General features: G+C 48.3%; 1 protein-coding gene across 1 annotated transcript in view; it reads right to left on the bottom strand.

The window, feature by feature from the left end:
- The window catches only part of slc45a4a (solute carrier family 45 member 4a), a 39,948-nt gene that overhangs the window by 8,625 nt on the left and 9,180 nt on the right, over nucleotides 1-22,143 (bottom strand). Inside the window, 10 exon segments of the mRNA XM_079750090.1 lie at nucleotides 241-340; nucleotides 588-749; nucleotides 1,567-1,952; nucleotides 2,475-2,915; nucleotides 3,178-3,355; nucleotides 4,160-4,350; nucleotides 4,964-5,143; nucleotides 8,274-8,462; nucleotides 21,882-22,008; nucleotides 22,010-22,143. The exon segment at nucleotides 22,010-22,143 is cut by the window's right edge and continues 1,160 nt beyond it. Coding sequence (XP_079606216.1) covers nucleotides 241-340; nucleotides 588-749; nucleotides 1,567-1,952; nucleotides 2,475-2,915; nucleotides 3,178-3,355; nucleotides 4,160-4,350; nucleotides 4,964-5,143; nucleotides 8,274-8,462; nucleotides 21,882-22,008; nucleotides 22,010-22,143 — 2,088 coding nt within the window.

The raw sequence follows: 22,143 nt of genomic DNA, 5'->3' as shown, positions 1-22,143 counted from the left end.
TAATACAATTTTTCCATGAATTCCCTGAACAGTTTATACAACCATCTCAGTATTTAAGCAAGTGAGTGCGTCACTGTGTATAAGTGTATGCATAAGTATGTGTGTGTGTGTGTGTGTGTGTGTATGCATAAGTGTGTGTGTGTGTCTGTGTCTGTGTGTGTGTGTGTGTGTGTGTGTGTGTGTGTGTGTGTGTGTGTGTGTGTGTGTGTGTGTGTGTGTGTGTGTGTGTGTGTGTGTTACCCGAGCATGCAGCAGCTGTCATGGCGTATATGACCAGCCCCCAGCAACCCATCTGGACTCCTCTGTGGTAGTTATCTAGCTCTGTGGAGTTAGCCGGCGCCTGGACACACACACACACACGCACACACACACACACACACGCACACAGAGTTATATAATATACAGACCGATACACATATACATAAGAGTTTGTTTACAAGTTTGTTTCTATTTGCGTGTCGGTACACGCGCGCACGTGTGTGTGTGTGTGTGTGTGTATGTGTATGTGTGTGTGTGTTTTTGTGTGTGTGTATGTGTGCGTGCGTGCGTGCGTGCTTGTGTGCGTGTGTGTGTGTGTGTGTACGCACGGTGGGGTCTCCGTGGTAGATGACCTGTCCCATGAAGTCGGTGTAGAAGACGGCCTCAGCGATGATGGAGAACCAGGTGAGCAGGTGACACACACACAGCCTCAACAGCTCCGGAGGCATCTTCAGCATGGACAACCACAGCAGCTGAACCGTGGTCTCCACCTGAGGGGGGGGGGGGGGAGGGGTCAGGGCTCAGTCCATCCACCAACATCTGTCGTGTCACGCTTGTGTCATGAATCACATTTAATTCCATCATCTCTTCATCTTCCCATCCGTCCGTTCCTCGTTCAAATCTACCAACCCTAAATCTTTATTTCCCTTCCATTAATCCTATTTAATCCATCCGTTCGTCTGCCCTCCCTCCATCCAACCTTCCTCCCTGTGAGTCTTCACTCCGTCATCCATCCATCCAGCCCTCATCTCTCCCTCCCTCTTTCCATCCATCACTTTCAACATAACTACCTCTCACCACCTCTCTCCCTCTCTCCTCATCTCCTCCTCCATCCCTCCCCTATTCCTTCCTTCCTCCATCCCTCCTCTCTCCCTCATCGCTCCAACACTCTCCCTTTCCTCCCTTCCCGATCCTCCTCCCCTCCTCCCTCCCTCCTCCTCCCCTCCTCCCTCCCTCCTCCTTCCCTCCTCCTCCCCTTCTCCCTCCCTCCTCCTCCCCTCCTCCCTCCCTCCTCCTCCCCTTCTCCCTACCCCCTCATCTCCCTCCTCCTCCCCTTCTCCCTACCCCCTCCCCTCCCCCCTCCTCCCTCCCTCCTCCTCCCCTCCTCCCTACCCCCTCCCCTCCTTCCCCCCCCTCTCCCCCTCCCCCCCCTCCTCCCACCCTCCTCCTCCCCTCCTACCCCCTCCTCCTCCCCTCCTCCCTCCCTCCTCCCTCCCTCCTCCTCCCCCTCTCCTCCTCCTCCCCCTCTACTCCTCCATAACCCCTCCCCCTCCCTTCTCCCCTCCCCTCTCCCCTCACCCCCCTCACCTCCACGTCGCTCTCCGTGTCCCCGCTGGAGGAGGAGGCGGTGTGGACGCTCTGGTGGCGGATCCTCCTGCTGCCCCTGGTCATCCTGCTGCTCTGCCCCTGCTGCTGCTGCTGGTGGTGCTGCTGCTGCTGGTGGTGGTGGTGGCGGCGGTGGTGCCTCCGTTCCTCCTCCGCCTCACACACGTCGTTCATGCTGCGCGAGGGCTTGATGAGCAGCGTGGCGTTGGGGTTGTGGCCGCGGCGCCGGGGCTGGTGGCTGAGGCGGCAGCGGCGGCTGCCCACGCGGCCGTAGTAGGAGAAGGTGCAGGACGGCTGGCGGTAGAAGGTGTGGTGGCGCCGCGACGACAGCTGCTGCTGCTGGCGGGGCGGCGCGCCCGTACTGGCCGCTGTGGGTGGGTGGGGGTGGGGGGGGAGGGTGGGGTGAGGGTGAGGGTTTGGTTAGTGAGTTGACATTGTGGTTTAGGGGTCGATTCCTGCCTTGAACTGGAATGTGGTACAAACTGAATGACAAATAAGACGGAGGCGATGTTTTAAGGTCTAATGTGCGGACACACTTTGTTGGGAAGCATCGCTACTGTTATGTTACGCCACAAAAGAAGTTACCGACCTTGTGTCCAGATTCCTTAAGCTACTCTAAACTTGTCTGGTTATTTTTTAGAAAGCTGTATTGTTTTTGTTCGGATTAAAGCTTAACAACTAGAGGTGTCTAATGCAAATGTAACACTAAGGCCCAAGGGTCATTGTTTCCATTACATTGAAATACAGAGATTTATTGATGCTACGTCGACAACATTAAGATATGAAAAACAAATAGCCCAAAACCAAATGTACAAAAACAGTTTGCACCAATTACACAACGGGGGGAGGATATATATTCTCTGGTTCAACATGAGGCCGACCGCCCTCACCTTTCACCATGCCGGCCTTGTGCGCCTGGCCCTTAGCGCTGATCCCGTTCACGCTTGCCCGGTTAGCGTTCCCCGCGTGGGCCAGCAGCCGGCCGTTGGGCGTGTGCTGCCCGCTGAGCTGGTTGTTGAGCAGCGCCTCCTGGCCGTCGTCCTTCTCCACCTCCTGCAGGAAGGCCGAGAGGCGGGAGATCCTGGCCCCCGGCGTGTTTGATCGGCTGTCGGCGTCGGCGTGCTCCTGGGGGTGGAGGTGGTCCTGGTCCTCCGGGGGCGGCGGGGGAGAGCCGCGGTGGGAGAAGAAGGACAGGGTCCGGGTGGGGGAGCCGTGGTAGGAGGTCAGGTGGTCGGCGAAGATGGAGGGCTCGATCAGCTGCAGGAACAGGGTCTCGTGGTCCAGGTGGTCCAGGGTGGCGTCGGCCATGGCCAGCACGCTGTCGCTCTTACCTGCAGACGGAGGAGGGAGGACCACTGGTTAGATAGAGAGGAGAGAGTCGAGAGGAGGAGGTGGACGCTGTGGCGCATACAGTGATAGAGAAGGGGTTAAATAGAGTAGAGAGGTGGATAGATGGAGGTAGACACTGTTGAACATACAGTGATAAAAGTGGGGGTTAAATAGAGTTTTCGGTTGGTTGGGGTATGAGAGGAAAGGAGGAGAAGCATAAATAATTCATGTTCAAACAAAAGTTGCCCGGCCCCGGCAACTTACTCCGAATAAGCTCCACCTCCCGGAAGTCCATGTCTATAATGCCATTCTCCGATTGGTCGTCTTCGTACGGGTCATAAAGGCCGTAGCTGTCCATCAGCTCATCTTCACCGATCATGGTCAGCTGAGGAGCAGCACAAGTCTTCCCAGAGGTTAACGCGTGGGGGTGCTCTGGACTCTCCTGATGAAAAAGAGAACAACATATAATACATCAAATGCCATGTTAAAAGGGTAGCCATCGCACCCTTTTCTAACACAAGAGAGCTCTGCTCAATACGCGGGTTGTGATACACAGAGCGGTCTGCGGCACCAACTCTGCTTCTACCAAAACACCCCAGCGAGGTTGAACCATTCATCACATTTGTCACTTTTCCCAAATCGGCTCAAAGCAAAACACAAATCAGCAAATGGGCCTCGCCTTCATAGAGGGAAGACAAAACAATGGTGATAATGTAACACAACAAACAGCAACCGAACGGGGCTTAACGCTCAGCATGCAGGCGTGTTGTGGTATTGTGATATCATAAGACATCTGAAGCCGTTTGGGGTGAAAAGAAGCAGGGGCCAAAAAATTAATGCACAAAAAAATAAATGAATGCGCACACACACACTCGCACACACACACAAACACAGTCACACACAGACACACACAGTCTCATGCGCACACACGCACACACACACATAGTCTCACACACAATCGTACACAGTCTCCCGCACACACACAGAAACACACACACACACACACAGACACACACAGTCTCATTCGCACACACACACACACACACACACACACAGTCTCACACGCAATCCCACAGTCTCACGCACACACACAGAAACACACACACTCACACACACACACAGACACACACAGTCTCATGCGCACACTCGCACACACACACACACACACACAGTCTCACACGCAATCCCACACAGTCTCACGCACACACACAGAAACACACACACACACACACACGCACAGCGCTACCTGGTCGATGCGGTCGCTCTGCGGGGAGTACTGCTGCTCGTCGATGCTCAGCAGGTGCAGCACCACGGAGATGGTGAAGAAGAAGGCGGCGAACACGAAGAGGATCTGCTCCTGGGACTTGAAGATCTGACCCAGGAAGGTGTGGGTCCAGTCCAGGCCCCCCAGGGCGTAGCCCACCGCCCCGCCCAGACCTGTGTAGCAACACCCCGGGACACACAACACACACACACACACACACACACACAGAGGCACACACACACACACACACACACAGAGGCACACACACACATACACACAGACAGACACACACACACACACACAAACACACACACACACAAATACACTGACACAGACACGCACACACACAGACACACGCACACACACAATAGAAATGATCAGCAACGAATTATGAAAGATTAATTCATGATATTTGTAAGTGAAGATAGACATTAGGCTAAACATAGGCTATTTGAGGATGGGATTCGATCAAATAAGATAATGAAATTCGGTTTTCAAAGCAGAAAGCAAAGGAAGTAACAAAAATGTAAAGAGATACAACACTAAAACAAGATTTAAAGGCCTAATATAAGCAAGTTGTAGGCTAAACATTTTTTTAGGATTAAAATAGGCTAGATGTATGCTAGAGTTACACTAGAGGTCAGCGAACCATAAGATAGTTATAGGCTAAACGTAGGCTAGTATTAAGCTAAGGTTGGCTAGTTTTAGGCTAGCGTTTCAGCTAGGAGTCGGCAAAGCCTGAGCTAGGTGCCGTCTAAACGGGGGCTGGCGGTGGGTGAGCCGTACCGGCCGAGGCGGCGTGGATGTTCAGGGCCATGTCCTGCTCCTCCGTGTTGGCCACGTCCAGCAGGTACGCTCGGATGGGGCCGTCCGAAGCGTCGGCGCTGAAGTCCAACACCACCACCCCCAGCACCGTCAGCACGATCCCTATTGGCTGGCTGCCCTGCTTGTCACCCAGCGCCAAACCTAGAGGGACGGGACGGGAGAACCAAGATGAAGACGTGGTCGTTGTTGATGAGTCAGTTCATTGATCCGAGGACGGACCGCCACATTCAAAGTAGAGGGGGTGAGACGGAGGGAGAAAGGGGGAGAAGGTTGGGAGGGAGGGGGGAGAAAGATCCTCAGGGATAGTTTAAAATCGATCGTCGTATCGTAAAGTTTTAACGCGCGGGCCCAGTGACGAAGAGTGAGTGAGGGGTACCCACTGGTGGTATTCAGTATTGTTGTAACTATGGGTACATGACTAAGGAAACTCTCATTCATAGATCACAACACCGGACGCCTGTTCTTATTCAAGTAAATTAGACGCAGCATGTGTTTCTGCCCACGTCCTTCTCCCTGTGTGAACCACTCGCTCGGTGGGAGCGCGGCTGTTTGTGTGCTCGTACGGGGTGGGGGGACAATAGAGTGGCGACGCACAACTGGCTGCGGCTGGCAGACAGACAGGAAGTTAATTGTGATTGGCGGAGAGGGGTGGGAGCAAACAGGAAGCATTTTCCTGTGAACTGTCCTGTCCCGCGTTCCCATGTTACCGCGCGTGCCCACGCGGGCCTGTCCCCGCAAGGTGGTATATTTATACGTGTGTGTATGTTTGCATGTTCGTGTGTGTGTGTTCGTGTGTGTGTGTGTGTACACTTTCTCGCGGTGGCTTGCCCCTTACTTTCCTTTCTCACACGATAGAGGTCAGAGGTCAACAGGTCAGAGGTCAACACACACACACACACACACACACACACACACACACACACACACACACAAACACACACACACACAAAAGATCACACTCATTCATTTGTTTCTCCTTATCTCTCTTTAGCACACAAACTATTTTCCCATGTGTCCAATCTATGTGTGTATGCTGACAGTGTTATCATGTGTGTGTGCGTCCGTATGTGCGCATGCGTACGTGCATTCATGCGTGTGCATGGTCAATAACACATCCAGGACTATTCACATAATGATGAGCTATACATCCATCAGCTAATTGATTGCCAGTGGATCAATACAGATCCTGTATAATGTAGCAGAAGTTGGATGCATTGGACCTCTATGTGGTTCTGCTGACGTCAAGGACTGTGACCTTCCAGGGGAAGGGTTAGCCATACTGATCGCGTCTACAACTCTGGTGCTTCAAACTACAGATCGGCAATCAGAGGGGTGTGCGCCCATGACCCCACACACACACAAACTCAACAATGAAAATGAGAAATCGTGTGTGTTTTACCACTGCTCTAACAAACAGCCCTGACATCGTAAATGACCAACCAAGCCTAATCCACCGCCACGGTCGGAGTCTCCATCAACGGCAGTCGACCAAACTGCCTCGCTCTGCTTTTGGCAGAAGGGATGCCGTTTGGTACCCCGCCCCCCACCCCCACCACAGTGAAAGCGTTTGCCAGTGTGGGCAAGTCAGCGTGAGAAAAGCCCTTTTAGTGGAGCTGACAGAATCCCTCCGATTGGGTTCATTCCCTCCTAGACCAGCCGCGTCCAAGGGACGGAAAAAAACGGAACGAGGGCCTTAATCCCCAAATGGATCTCTCGCTCTCCCTCTCTCTCTCTTTCTCTCTCTCTCTCTCTCTCTCTGTGTGAGGAAGGAGACAGGACACATTCCCTTTTACGGTAACTCTCTCTCTCCCTCTCTCTCTCTGATTACAGTGCAGCACTCTCAGCTCCTTGCACGGTACCGACTCGCATCTTGATTTCAATTCATCACACCAAACACAAACCAAACCAAAATGGCCCCCGCCTAGGGATCAGTCAAGTGTTATCTTCCCTAATCTTAATTGACCTCACACTATGTTGCTATTGTCGATAATACAATAAAAGGCTTCCTTCCCGTGGTCCTTTGCTGCATGTCCTCCCCTCTATCTCCCCTACATTCCTCTCTATCTCACTTTATAATAAAGCATAAAAATGCACGTCATCGGCTTCACTACTGCAATAGTTTGCCATCGACTCTATTGTCCCGTTCAGGAGGTTTAAATGAAGACAGCGGCCACAGAGGAACGGCCACTGACAGTGTGTCAGTAGCGGCAGCTGTTTACTGGGAGGCACCCCCCCCCCCAGGCTGGCCTCCACCTGGCCTCTGGGGAGGACGGTACGAGCTGTCAGAGTCAAACATCCGGGAGGATCACAGACCAGGACCTCAAAGGTAGGCAGGGGCGGCCTCCGGTTTTACCGGTACGGTGGCATGTGTCATTTTAAGCCGGTTTCATATTGTCAAATAGACCTGTTCAACAACGATATTGTACTGTGTTGTCTGGTGGAAAACTTGCTTAACTTGCTGGTAGGCGAAGTGCTAGAGAAAGATCAACATTTTTAAATATCTGCTTAAATCTGTCAAGCTGAATGAATTGAGTGATTTGTTGCATTAACACCTTAATCACATCACATGAAGATGTCCGAGTTAGTTTCATTTGTATAGCCCTAAATCCCAGGTAGAGCCTCAAGGCCGCACAGGCCCACATCACATGACACTCACTATAACCCATCTAAAGGACAATCCCTACTGGCAGGGAGGGTTAAGAGTGTCACGCCTAAACTCTAACCACAGGACTGCCTTGAGTACCAATCAATCTGTTATTAATAATCCATGAAGCATGATGGATCTTTTTGAATGAAATTTCCCTTGTCACAGCACTGCAAGAGATACGTCTGTCCCAGACATTGAGTAATGTGTCTGTCACAGAAAAATTCACCTGAATGTCTGGGGGTGAGCTGCATTTGGGGATCACGGGTTAGCATCGGTGTGCATTAGTAACAGGTCAAAGTGTACTGTGCTTCTTCAGCGCTAAAATAATGGGTTCAAGGGTCGCAAACTGGTTTGGAACCACTTGTGTTCAGCTGAAGGCCAACGATCAACATAGAGGGGGAGTTCATTTGATCCATTTGGCCCAGAGCAAAGAAGTCCTCAATTAATCAGTCCTGCTTACTTTTCTGACCACATAATGGTCGCCTCGATGCATCTACAGAGACTTCGGCACCTTGCAAAATCTCGGAAGTGCAGGAACAACTTTGACGAGGGTACGCGTTCGTGTACGTTTCCCCCGCAATCACATTACTTTGTGCCGATGGCCTCGCCGAGCTCCTCACTCACCCATCAGAGAGCCGTTGAGGAAGAGGGCCACGCCCAGCAGGGTGCCCACACACAGGGCCAGGATGAAGGGCCGGCGGCGGCCCCAGGGCAGCGTGCAGCGGTCGCTGGCCGAGCCGATCAGGGGCGTGACCAGCAGCCCGAGGATGGGGCTCAGGAACCAGGTGAGGCTGTAGTACTGCTCCGGGAGGCCTGGTGGGACAGGGGGAGAGACACAGGGGGAGAGACACAGGGGGAGAGACACAGGGGGAGAGACACAGGGGGAAATGAGGAGAGGAGAGAGACACAGGGGGAGAGACACAGGGGGAGAGACACAGGGGGAAATGAGGAGAGGAGAGAGACACAGGGGGAGAGACACAGGGGGAGATCAGGAGAGGAGAGAGACACAGGGGGAGAGACACAGGGGGAGATCAGGAGAGGAGAGAGACACAGGGGGAGAGACACAGGGGGAGATGGAGAGAGGAGAGAGACAGAGGGGGAGAGACACAGGGGGAGATGAGGAGAGGAGAGAGACAGAGGGGGGGGGCACAGGGAGAGATGGGGTGGGGGAGAGGGACACAGGGAGAGGAAGACAGGGAGAAATAGGGGGAGAGACACGGGGAGAGAGAGCCACAGGAAGAGAGAGAGCCACAGGGAGAGATGGGGGAGAGAGAGTTAGACGTCATGTTTGATACTCAAAGGCTTCATGTTTGAGCATCAAAATAAGGAAAGCACAAAGGGTTTAGGGCAGTGGTCCCAAACCTTTGAATATAGGTGACTTAAAAATAGATAAGACACATGCAGTGGCTGAGCATGAGTGCAAGAGCCCCCTTTATACTCAATTATTACTAAGGAGGCCATGGCCAGAGGGAAGCAGCAGAAAGGAAAACGTCAGCAAAGCTGCTAACGCTCCCAGTGTGCTGATTGAGCAACCACAAATTATCACCCAAGATGACAATGGAAAACATGACAATGGGAAACATATAAAGTTCTGCACCAAGCAACACTATTTCTTAAATAATAACGAGTCATAATACTATATTTACTGAACAATATTCATTATATATCAAGGGTTTGTTTATTTTTATGTGTCCCTGAGCATCTGGCTCAGGGACACCAGCAGGATATTAGGGGATCAAACCCAGAATACTTCAAGCAATCAAACACACTAACCCCTGGAATGGAATGAGTGGGAACATAACCAGGCACAGGCACATTACAACACGTTACGTTCACAAACGGCCACAGTCAATGGCCAAGACAAACCACTAGGTGGCAGGTGTACCAACACCAGGAGAGGGTCCATCCAAACCGCGGTCTACCTCTATGAACATCCATGGGATGCTTTCTCCTGCTGATCCCTCAGTTCTCCGACCCTCATCCCCTGCATCCAGAGTGTAAAGACCCCAGGCTACAGACGAGCTGACATTGACTTATCTAGAACGTTCCATCGTCCTCCCTCCCTCAGTACTTTTCCACAGCCTTCTCCCCTCCTTGTGTTGATCACATGGTTTGCACAGAGGGCTCCTGATTGGCCACAACGCCCCCCTGACCTTGAGTGAGTCACTGGATCACCCCGACCACTTAAATCCAGCTAAAAGGGGAAACCAAGCCCCCTTGAGCCCTCTGATGGCCCCCCTCTAAACACGTCTTCTAGACAGCCGTCTCACACAGGTGTCACTCATAACCCTGACTATGAGTACGCTCTGTTCGTGCATCAAGGCACGGCTGGAAGAGTTAATGACTTACCGACTACCCATGCATTCATCAAATCATAATTCCCATAATTAGTTTAATGAGTGTCATCTGTGTTTGCCTATGACTGAGCCTCTCAGAAAACAGGCTATTCAACAACAAGTGTGAGGACAGGTGTGTTGCATTAGGGCTTGATCAGCTGATATTTCTGGGACGTTCACGCTTCCAAAGCATTTGATAACAAAACAGATCCAGAAGCAAACTGGTTTGACAGCTAGGCTAAAAAAGCAAAAGGGTAGTTTAGAGCCAATATGTGAAGACGTAAGAGGTGAAAATATATCAAGATAAAGGAAAGAGGAAGAGAAAGAAAGGAAGAAGTAGTGAAGGGGAGAAGTGCTTTTAAGAAAGACAGCAACATAAAAACAGGGAACAAAGAAGCCCAGAGTGTCCTCCCAAGGGACACAAATGTCAATGGCTGAGTGCTGTGTCCCATTAGCAGATCAGATTTTCAAGGTGATTCCAGCAACAGAGGTAAACCTTCTCCTAAATACACCTTGTTAAGGGCAAACCAATTAGTGCTTATCCACCTGACCTAATAGGCTCCCCACACACTCTTTGATGTTGACTGTTTTGTGCCATTATTGCCAATTAATACATTTGATTTATTACAAAGCATGCTAGTGCATGTCTTTTTCCAGCCATGCTCCTTGGTAATTTGCAGAGATAGGATAGAAGCAACAACCAGAGACGATGACAAAATGACTCAGACACTGATGGGACTTTGTCTGAGTTCATTACTATGCCCTATGTGGATAGGCTGGCAATCTGACATATTCTGTCTGTGATGGACAATTGTCGTGATATTTGTTTGTGTATTGTGTGACTTGGTGAGTTTATGTCTTACTTTTATGTAGGTGATACGTTCAGGCCATGACAAACTGACCAATGTGTGTGGATTTATGTCTCACTTCTGTGGATTCTTGATAATGGTGGTTGTTTTCGTGCACTCTGGCAGAATGTCTTGCCGTTGCTATAATCTGGAGGAACAGGGGTTGCAACGTGCAACAAACTTTTTGTACAAAGCCTGCTGTGTTCAAACAAGCTACTCTATTGTCCCCTGTGGCTGTAAACCTGTGTGCTACTGTGGAACTCTGGAACCGGGGCTTGACCCTGGTTGCCACGGTGACCAGGTCTTGGGAACCCTGTCACCACAGAGACTCCATCACCTCTACTTCCTGCCCGCCTCCTAATATGGAGTCATTCACACCAAACTTCCTGTTACGGAAGTTTTGTAAAAAAAAAAAAAAAAGACTCCTTAGCCAACCTATTTTCTATGCATTTTTTCTCACAAAAAGTATATACACCGGTATACATAAATGCATACACACAACCCCAAACACAGTCTTCAACACACACACAAACAAAAGATAGTGATCCTTTTGTCTGTATGCATGTAAACAGTTGGACAACAAACAACAGGAAAAGAAGCCTGACCAAGCAAATAGTTCACACACACATACACGCATGCACGCACGCACATACGCACGCACGCACGCACAAATGCACACACAATACTGAGAATTCAAGATCAGGAAGTATTTACAAGAAGGTGACAGCAGAGATGGATTGAAAATCACCCAAATTCAGAAAAACAAATCAAACAACAGATTCATAGCGGGGATGCTTATCACAGAGCAGGAGGAAGATGAATGTGAGAGAGCACGTAGGCTGAAGGAGAACCTTAGCACAAGTACATTACGTATGTGCAAAATAACTAAATAAAAAATTATATGAATAAAAAATACCTGATTTGACTGGAGACGAAGGGAGAGTTCATATTAATAAGAGAGAGACCACCAGTGAAGGAGGGAGCAAAACTGAAAATAAAACTCTTTAGAGAAGAGAGACAAATTGGGGTATGAAAGGGTTAAACCCCAAATCACTCTTTTCATTTGAAAACGGCTCCACTTGGGTGTTAAGAAGTGATGGTGAACATTCCCTTGTTATTTTTCAATAAATTGTCTAACGTTGTTAAAAGGGAGTATTCTCCTGTTTAACAACGGGTGAGTGAGTGTGTTCATTAAGGAGAAAGCGAAGGAGGTTCACATCTGAATGGATACGGACAGGGCTGTTGAATAATGGTAGGAAGTAGAGAGACCCAATCCCTCCCAATCAGTCATCAAAGCAATGGTTTTACAGCGCAACACAATTGCTGGGTCTGGGCACACCCTCTCACAAACACACACACACAAAAACACACAATAAGACTGTTAGTGTACGGACTGCCCATTAGTCTAATAAATCTGGGCTTACGTGCATGTGTGTGCGTGCGTGCCTTCATGTGTGCGTTCATATGTGTGTGTTGGAAAAAGACTCCATTCAGGAATGTGCCAACAAATAACTGATTTATACAAAGTAGAACCAAGAGCATTTTAGGTCAGGTGGCGGTCCAAATTAAAGCCAACGCTTCGGCCTTGTTGCTATAATACAAATAAACGTACTGTTGTTTCAGCTTTCAAAGAGAGGAAAACCACAGGAACACTACACTTCTCTGTCTCCTGGAAGGCGAGGGGATGACTGTGTGGGGATGTGCATCATATCCAGTCCTCAACTGCTCTTTCTCCCCCAGGGAAAACAATGCGATTGGCTGCATTTTTCACACTCCCTCCTATGTAAGACCTTGTGATTGGCTACTTCCTCACATACCCCGACGATGTTCAAAGAACTGACGGGCTACCTTCTCAGATACCTCCCCAGGTAAAACAACTTGATTGGCTGCATTCTCAAAAGCCTGTCCACGGCAAACAATGAGATTGGATGCTTTCTCACATACCCAACTCAGTAAAACAAAGATGTTGGCAACTTCCTTACATGCCTGCCGAAGGAAAAACAACGTAATTGGCTCATTTCTCACAAGGCCCAGTTTGGTGAGAAAACAACAGCAGACAGGGAGGCCTAACCGACAATAATTTACATGTATTTGTGTGGTGTAGCTGGGTGGGAATCTAACCCGAATCGCTGTGAAGTATTTGATACATGGTTAGTGCCCTTGCGGGCTGAGTCAGTGTGTGAACCAAACTGTGGCGGGTAGGTCAGTTGGAGAAAGGAGGGAAGGAAATGAACGGTAAAAAAAAGAGTTTACACTTGGAGAGAGGGAGGAAGCAGGTGGCACACAGAAATAATATATGAGAGGGAGATTAATAATAAATGAGAGAGAGAGAGATAAAGGGTAAGAGAGAGGGTGAAAGAGAGCGATGTATGGCAACAGATGGACTGTGAAAGGCGTTTGCAAATATGTACGTCATCCGTTTATAACTGATTCCACTTTGCGAGCTAATGTTAGTCCCATTCATTCCCATGGCGATTTGAACAGTTCAGGCGTTAGCATTGTGCGGCTAGGCTAGGATGCCAACACGATCGATGACTCAGCAGGACCTGAACGATAACATAGGGGATATGAAATCATGGTGGCCCGGATTTCTGTGTTCATTAAGAGAGATGGAGGAGAGAAGGGGGCACACAGACACACACACACACACACACACACACACACACACACACACACACACTGTGGGTGAGTCACAGAGCTTTTGCACAGCAAGGGGCAGTGAAGACATCTATCAAACGTGCACTTGCGCACACACACACACGCGCACACACACAGCAAGGTCAATAATATAGTGCTTGCTAGGATGAAATATTGACTTGTGGTTGGTCGTTTGTGGGACTCTCCTTCGACCCAGGTTTGCGCAGCTCTCCCTGGCCCCCAGTATGTGCATCAGGATGTGTGTGTTCTAATTTACTATCTTTGATGCATGAGGAATTATACACCACATACACACACACACACACACACACAATCATTCACTTGATTCATTTATAATACGTATCATTTAAGGGTTACATCATTTTCAGAGTAAATGCATGTGTAAGTACTAAAGGGCAGTATTAAAAGTGCTTTAAAGGAGCACTAAGAGCTAGCAATTTGCCAGTCAGCGTGGTTACCTAACACACTGCAGTCGTCAGTGAGCTACGAGCGAGAGAGCGAGCGAGCGAGAGACAGAGGCTGAGATCTTGGATCACCGTCAACCTTGGTTCCCGGGTGGTGCGGGAACCCTCACGTTAAGTCTACTCAAAACAAACCAGGTTCTTGTTTACGAGTGAAAAATGACAACCCGCTGGTCAGTGTCCACTCCACGCCGTCACCAAAACACGACAACATTAACACAAAAGGCAAAAGGAACCAAAACAAAAAGCAGACGAATCACGGGAGCGCTGGGCAATGTGCTGAGACGGGCCATTCTGCGCGGCATGCCTGGCCCAACTGGCGGTATTTGCATAGCTAAACAACCAGCATGCCCCTGGGTGCTTTCAGAGGCGTGTCCATGCACACACACGCATAAACACGTCAAAACAATATACAAGGGTTTGTCTCTTTTGTCCGATCGAATGCGCGCACAAAATGGAATGCTTGGCCGCCCTCGATTTAGAACAACAACAACACCAGCTTAATAAAGACTTCTTCTGAATGATGAAAAGGCCGAACTACATTTTAATCAGCTTAATCACACTGGCAGAACACACGTGTAGCCTTGTTTATCTGAATGCCCTGGTGGCTTTCTGGGCTTAACAGTTGATGGCGCTGTCTGGATGAGAACTATGGTACGGTAACCGCAAGGTCTTCAGAAGAACATGTACTGGTGTGAGAACGTCGACACCGTTCTGTTGTCTCACACACACAAATACAAAATCACAGAAACACACATAAAATAACAAATAAATGTGCAAAAACTTTGAAGAACACACAAGCACGCACACTTTATCATACACATCGTTCTGTTGTCTCTCTCACACACACACACACACACACACACGCACACACACACACACTGATGGCCAAAATAACCTAACAAACACACCACATATACAGTACAGATATAGGCACACGTTACCCATGGTGAAGACATGTCCCAACATTAGGGGCCTTCAGATGCTCACACAATGCACACACTCATTCGAATCTATCTGCTGATAACACTCGGCTACAGCCCGGGATGCTCAAGGCCAGGCAGGTGTTCTCGAGAAACCCCCACACCAGCCCTGACACACACAACTCACAACACACAATTTGCCAGAAGAAAACACATAAGACTGATACACTCTGAAGGACATCACGCTCATTTGAAGCAGAACCTCTACAGAGGTGAAGCTCCGGACGACCTCAGCGCTGTTAGGGACTTATACATTTTCGCTCGATCGATCTCTTACGCTCTATAGCTTAGTATAACCTTTTTCACCTTACTAAATAAATCCGAGGCCCTCGTGCCGACAATTTTATCTCCTCTCCGTCTCAGTTTATCTGTTCAAGTAACTAGGCAGACTATTTTTCCCAACAACACACACACACACACACACACACACACACACACACGTGTTGCACACACGTTCAGCTGTGCAACAAATATTTTTTTCTTTTCAATCTTGACGACTTTTGTAGTGCTGTGTGTAGCCACACGTTTGCCCCAAACACGCAGTTAATTTCCTTTCATAGTCCCTCTTGTTTATGTTGGTAGCTTAGCCATGTCATGTCACGTTGTCAACATTGGATACATGGAGCAGAACATAGTGGGTCATATGTCCGATGCTTTTTGGAAACGCTTTTTCATTAAACGTGCCAGACAGATTTAGTATACATTTTATTCCTTAGTAATTAGCTACATGGGCATGCCAGAACCTTTTATTTGCTGCACTAAAGAGAGAAAAAAGAGTGAATCCTCATTGTACCCAGCACTTCTGAAAATGCACTTCCGAATGCGTCTCTGTCCCCAGCACATTTTAAACCAAACTGACGCCCATGCACACACACACACACACACACACACACACACACACACACACACACACACACACACACACACACAGTGAGCCTTATTTGACAGAACAAAACATATTATCTATGTCGCGATTGTCGCGTAAACACTGTAGTTTCATCTGCCATCACACACTCACACAAAACACACACAGTGTGTTTTCAAACACCATCACTCATTCGTGTGTGTCCTACGCCTTGACTGCCTGGATCAGATTATGGTGATTAGTCAGCCTGTCTGACCTGACATCCTCTGGCTTATATAACCCCGCGTCATGCTAGCTAAAAGGTCAGTTTTAAGATTAGACCGGCTCGCGTGATAGGATGGGCCCAAGTGGATTAGTCGGCATGATAGGCCGCCACAAGATCAGGACGAACCCTCGCTAGCACTAGCACAGCATGCTACATTAAACAACTGCTACGGCCAAAAAGTCCTGCGATTAGGGGACGAGTGTGTTTACTCCGGAAGGAATTTGACTCAAGCGTCATCTCACCTACGAAGAAAAACAGGATCTTCGATCCCTTCACAAACACTCATGTGCTATACTTTCAAACACAAAACAACAACACCCAAATCCCAGATTATACACCGTTGGATGACCACGCTGTAACCACTGTTTGGAAACAAACAGCTCCTTCCCCGCCCACCCACTGCCACCCCGCCAGTGACCTGAGAGTATATTTAGCCAGTGTGACATGCAGCCAGTTACATCATCACGGTTGACCTGCTTTACCTGTTCTGCTGCAACCATCACACACACACACACACACACACACACACACACACACACACACACACACACACACACACACACACACACACACACACACACACACACACACACACACCACAGCAACCTCTCTGGAGCTCTGAGGCTAAAGCATACAGCCCGTATCCTTTAGCCTCTCACAATCGCACAGACACACTACAGTAGCTTCTGCTGAGCTCTGAGGTAGCCTGTAGCCCCTCACAATCACACAGACACACCACAGCAACCTCTCTGGAGCTCTGAGGCTAAAGCATACAGCATGTAACATCTCACCATAAGAAGCCAAAGTAAAGCACTAGTCCATGGGTATTATTTGAAAAGGCTCCGGGCTCCTACTCACTGAGGAAGATGCCTGACCTGATGACTGTCTGTCTTTCTGTATGCATAAATGCTTAATTCTGAATTTGGGAAAGGTTCTACGTTTCGAGGGATTCTGCTGCACTATCCACTACTCCATGTGTACATCACCTACGTGATGGATTAAGGGAAGCAGTGACGCAACGTGACTAAGGATCAATGCTATTAGTGAGCTTGTGGGCCATAATCAGAGCCTCAAAACACGGCCTCACACACCTGGTATCTGAGGGCTGAAAGGTCGTTTGCAGGACGGATCGCGGTAATCCCTGTCCCTCGTCAGGCTGAATCCATGCTAGGAGGTTAATAATCTTGTAATAAATGTCCTATTCTGGGGATTTATTAAAAGCATCAACACATCTCATCTTAAATCGATAAGGCAGGGAGCACTTCAGACTTTACTTCTACAAAATCTATTATTTCTTAAGAGGTGTGTCATCGATATTGCTTTTAATAAATGAATAGATATAAATATTAGAGCGAGAGGGTTTCGATGGGAAACAAGATTGGGGCGCTCTTTGATGTGTTTGGATGGACACTGTTTTACAAGACACATTACAAGAAAACAAAGCAATACAAAAGAGAATGGCAAAACAGTGTAAGAGAAAAAGAGAAGAAGCAAAGTCTTACAGTGACTATGGAAGCTAGCGAATGAAGATAAAAGTGGATTTACTTAGCTGGCCGTTGTCAGATGAACCCATTTGGATAACCACTATTATGAGCTAGCTAATAAGAGACTAGCTAATAAGATTGGATGTGTCTTCAACAGAAAACAACTAACATCTAGCTATAAGAAAATAAGTCTTATTGTAAAACCCTTTGTCAAAAGTGTTTTGCAGTCTCTCAGTTAAGAAAAAGACGATAACTTGTTGGCAGATGTCCACACTGTAATCAAGACACAGCATCAAAACAAAAGGAAAAGTGAACCGAGGCCAAAAGCTGTCGGCCAGCTTCTGTCCTACGCCCAATTGATGCAGGCGGATCACGAGAGCACTAGGTGATGTGCACAATTCATCATGCCAAAACACGCCATGCCAAGTAAATACAGCAGTGGCTGGGTACATATTTCATGTTATACAACTTTGGGAGTTGTTCCCTCACGTTGCCTCTTCATCACACACCTTTGTGTGAGTGAGATGAGCATCATCTCCGGATTTAACAGAGGCCAGAAGAAGTGTTACATGAAGAACTCAAATGTGCTGACCAACATTGACCGACACGCACTAACTATAGACATGTCAGTGCTGATTAGGTAATCTCTGTTAAAGCAGTCCTTTGTTTTGGCACATATTCTTGGTTATTATCATTATTGGTCGAAACAGATAAGAAGCGAAAGAAATTGAAACGCCCCGTTCCCCCTGTTTTGACTCTCGATCATACTTAGTCTAAAGTCTGATTTATGACCCAACTAACATGCTAATCCCCATGCAAAGTCACTGTTTGAAAAGTATGCATTCAGTGGGAATTTAGTATTCAGTCAGTGCCTGAATGAGATGTCCTTCCATCAGAGTGGGGAGCACCGCGGGCATTGTGGGATTATGTGCGGTGAAGTGAAGGTTGCTGCTGGCTGGTTGTGTGCCCTGGCACCCCGGCGGTAGCTGGCTTTCAGCGGCTCTTCTCAGAAGGCTTTGGAGCTTATGTAAGACGTGCACGCTCCCGGGAGGTTGGGGGAAGCCTACGTCACAGAACACACACTCAGTCATGCCCCTGTCGTCTCTCCCTCTTGTCAATCTTTTCCCGTACCTGGGTCCTCTCGCCCCCTCTCGCTACGTCTCTCCCTCCTTCGCTCGCTCTCTCTCTCTCTCGTAGTCTTGCTTCTCTCTGTCCCTCTCTGCCTTTCTCGCTCTCTCTTGTCAAGGTTGTCAAGGTCTCTGCCTCTATCTCTCCCATTCATAGGTAGAGCCGCACCCTACCCATCTCTCCCCTTATCCCTCCCCTTCTCTCTCGCTTGTAAATAGTTCTCTTTCTTTCACTCTCTTGTTCTTATTTTTAAGAACAGGAAGTCTCAATGTCTCTGCCCCCCTCTTTCTATCTTCCTCACTTGTTCGTAGGCAGTCTCGCTCTCTCTCCCCGTCTCTCCCTCTGTTCCATTGTCCACCTTTGTGTGTCTCTTAAAGGAATACTTAGGGATTCTTCAATCATCTCTGGTGTAAGGGACCGATCTGGACAACAGTTGTTTAAATTGGTCCAGTGTTGAGCAAGAACTCTGCAATGTAATCCTTTGTAGCAATATGGACCCATCAATGTATGCCCTCTAAACGTTCTTGTTTTTGCCACCGACTGGCTCCGATTCTTTTGTATCGTTGTTGAAAGGATCGCTACAGCATAATTTCACTTCTTTCTTTACCTTCTGTCTGTTTGTTATTGTGTCCAAGAAAGTCTCACTGAAGTAGAAGTCTCGCTCTAAAATCAAATTTTCGCAGGAAATGTCCCTGCTGTGTCCCTGTCATTACATTACTCCCCTTCACCCAGATCTTTTAGATAACACAAAGCTACACTTTCGTGAGTCCAACACAGCAAACCCTTCTCTCTCCGGCTCTCACTCACGTTACCACGGTTCTCTTCTCTGCAACAACTCAATTCGTGCAAGACTTCTTCTTGAGCCGGACTTGGGTGTACACAATAATACAGACCTGATACAGCGAAAGATAAAGAAAAGGGATATAGATCTTTTCATAATGTTACATAGCCAGTGGCAATAACAAGCACTTTCAGAGGATATACTGTATCTGACCTATTGTCTACTGTATCTGTCTACTGTATCTATTGTATACTGTATCTGACCTAAAATAATTACATTGCAGCTATTTCATATTGGCTGCAGAGTCAATACTGGACTAGCGTCAATACTGGACCAACTGCAACCAAAATAAATTCACTCTTTCACTCAATATGAACAGAAAATAGGGTCCAGGTTGAAAACTCCTGAAGTTCTCCTGTTATCCTCTCCTAGAGTATTAATCCAACAGTATTACGGTCAAAGGTCAACATTAAGACTCCCTCTCTCCCTCCCCCCCCATCTTCTCTAATTCCCACTGCCAACAGTTCATTACAGTAAAACAAGTCCATATCGGTTTGAATCTCAGTACAATGTCACCGGAGTGGTAAAGTCTGCGTCCCGGCTACTTTGAACTCTCTGACTAAAGAACGGAGAAAACACTGCCTCTGTTTAATGTGGGCATAGAAAAATTATGTTTTAACACGCTTTATGCTCTAGGTTGTATAAATAGTGGCCAAGCTGTCACTCAAGTGTGTCTGTCTCCACACGGCCAATTGGAATCCAACTCAGTGTTTAGGGTGAAATACGGCAACATTTGCTTACAAACAAAGTTGAAGCCTGCCCCAAGAGTGCAAGAGAAGTAGCAGTAGCAGTTGAGCTAGCAATCATTCTAAGTTGACAGTCATTGCAACAAGTTAAGGTCAAAAGCAATATGATCTGTCATATATAGCTTGCAACTGAAGTGTGGTGATTACAAAACAGCGGTTGTGGCTGAAACGATTTCAGGAGAGGAAGCAAACCTTGTAGAAACCACGTCACCCCTCCGAGGCGATTTAGCCGACTTTGTTGAACTAAGTCAGCATTATGGGTGAGAAAAACGATAATAACAGGAGTGAAAACAGAGGAAGATAGAGTAGGAAGTGGAACTCACTTAGGTGGAACTTGCTTAAGTGTTGAACAAAGTGACTCTTGTTGGTGTCAGCATCTCTCTCCTGCTTCCACCTCACTTCTCTTTCTCATTATGGAGAGTGCAATTGGAAAGAGTCTGTGCATGTGTGTGGACCATCAGTCCAAGGTAAACTCTAAGCAAGAGGCCGACTGAGTACCATTATCCCATAGCAGCAGCAGCAGCAGCAATGTCGAATCGATAATACAATTCCTTGTTGGGACAAAGGATGTAAAACCTCCTCTCTTTTCTCCAGAGAAAAGAGAATAAAAGTGCCAGGTTAATTGAATAAAAACACATGCAGTGACATTATCAAAAGTGGTCAGAATTGGCAGTGAGTCATGTGCTAACCATGTAGGGCAACACGCCTCTTAGTGACCCGAGTTCGATTCCGACTCGCCGTACTATACGCTGCATGTCATTCCCTCTCTACTCCAACCCACTTTCCTGTCTCTCCTCCCTCCCTTGTGCATGAAGGCACAAAGCTTGTTTTGCCTTCCCTCCTGCGAAAAGTTTTACTACTGGCTAATTCCGGAGTCAATGATTGTGTCAATAATGAAGAATAAATCAGAACTTGAATAAATAAATTGAACTAAGCTATGACTTAACAACGTGGAAGGCTGCCTCAGCAGGGCAGGTCATCACCAAAGGCCTGTCCGAGGCTTCTGGCCATCATTCTTGCACTTGCCCGGTGAACATAATTGAAAAATGAATGTTTTGTTAAGGCGGGGCTTGTGTTTGTACGGGTGCGGAACATAACGTTCTGGTGTCACATGAGTCTGTAATCTGTGTTGTGTTGCGTTCTAAATATAGACCTCTCTGTGGTCCGGAGTGCCTGTGTGTGTGTCTAGACAGGTCGGGACAGCAGTTTTGGGTCTTTGTGTAAGTGTTGTGAAATGTGTGCGTGTTCAGGCGCGTGGGTAAGGTTAAGTGTGCGCGCTTGTGTGTTTTTCAAAGTGTTTTTGCATGTATTTGTTATAGCGTGTGAATGTGTGTGCGGGTTTGGTGTGTGAGTATGTTAAAAAGTGTGTGTGTGTGTGTGTGTGTGTGTTAAAGCGACCGTCTGTATGGTACAGTGTGCTTGCTTGCGTGTTATTCAAAGCGCTGGCGCATGTATTTGTTATTGTGTGCGTGCGCGTGCAAGCGAATGTGAATGATAAAGTGTGCGTGCTTGAATGCTCTTCAAAGTTTGTGTGCATGCATTGAACGTGTGTGTGTGTGTATTCTTGTGTGTCCGTCTCTGTGTCTCTGCGTGTGTATATACACGCTCGGCCCTCACCTATCTGCAGCAGGACCGGCGTCACCAGGGCCGTCTCCATGGCGTAGCAGAACTCCCGTCCGAACATCACCGCGCCGTGCATCAGCCACCTCTTCAACGGGATCCCCTCCACGGCGGCCCCCCCCCTCGCTCGCCGCCTCCTCCACTCCTCCTCCTCCTCCTCCTCCTCCTCCTCCTCCCTCTCCATCTCCCCCCGAACTCGCCGTCTCTCGGCCCCCGCCGTTCCTCCCGCCCTTCCCGCCTCCCTCCTCCCCGCCGCGGT

Source organism: Pollachius pollachius (genome assembly GCF_949987615.1).
Source record: "Pollachius pollachius genome assembly, chromosome: 13".
Classification (NCBI taxonomy): Eukaryota; Metazoa; Chordata; class Actinopteri; order Gadiformes; family Gadidae; genus Pollachius; species Pollachius pollachius.
Note: the sequence above shows the minus strand (reverse complement) of the source record. Positions and strands in the feature narration are given on the sequence as shown.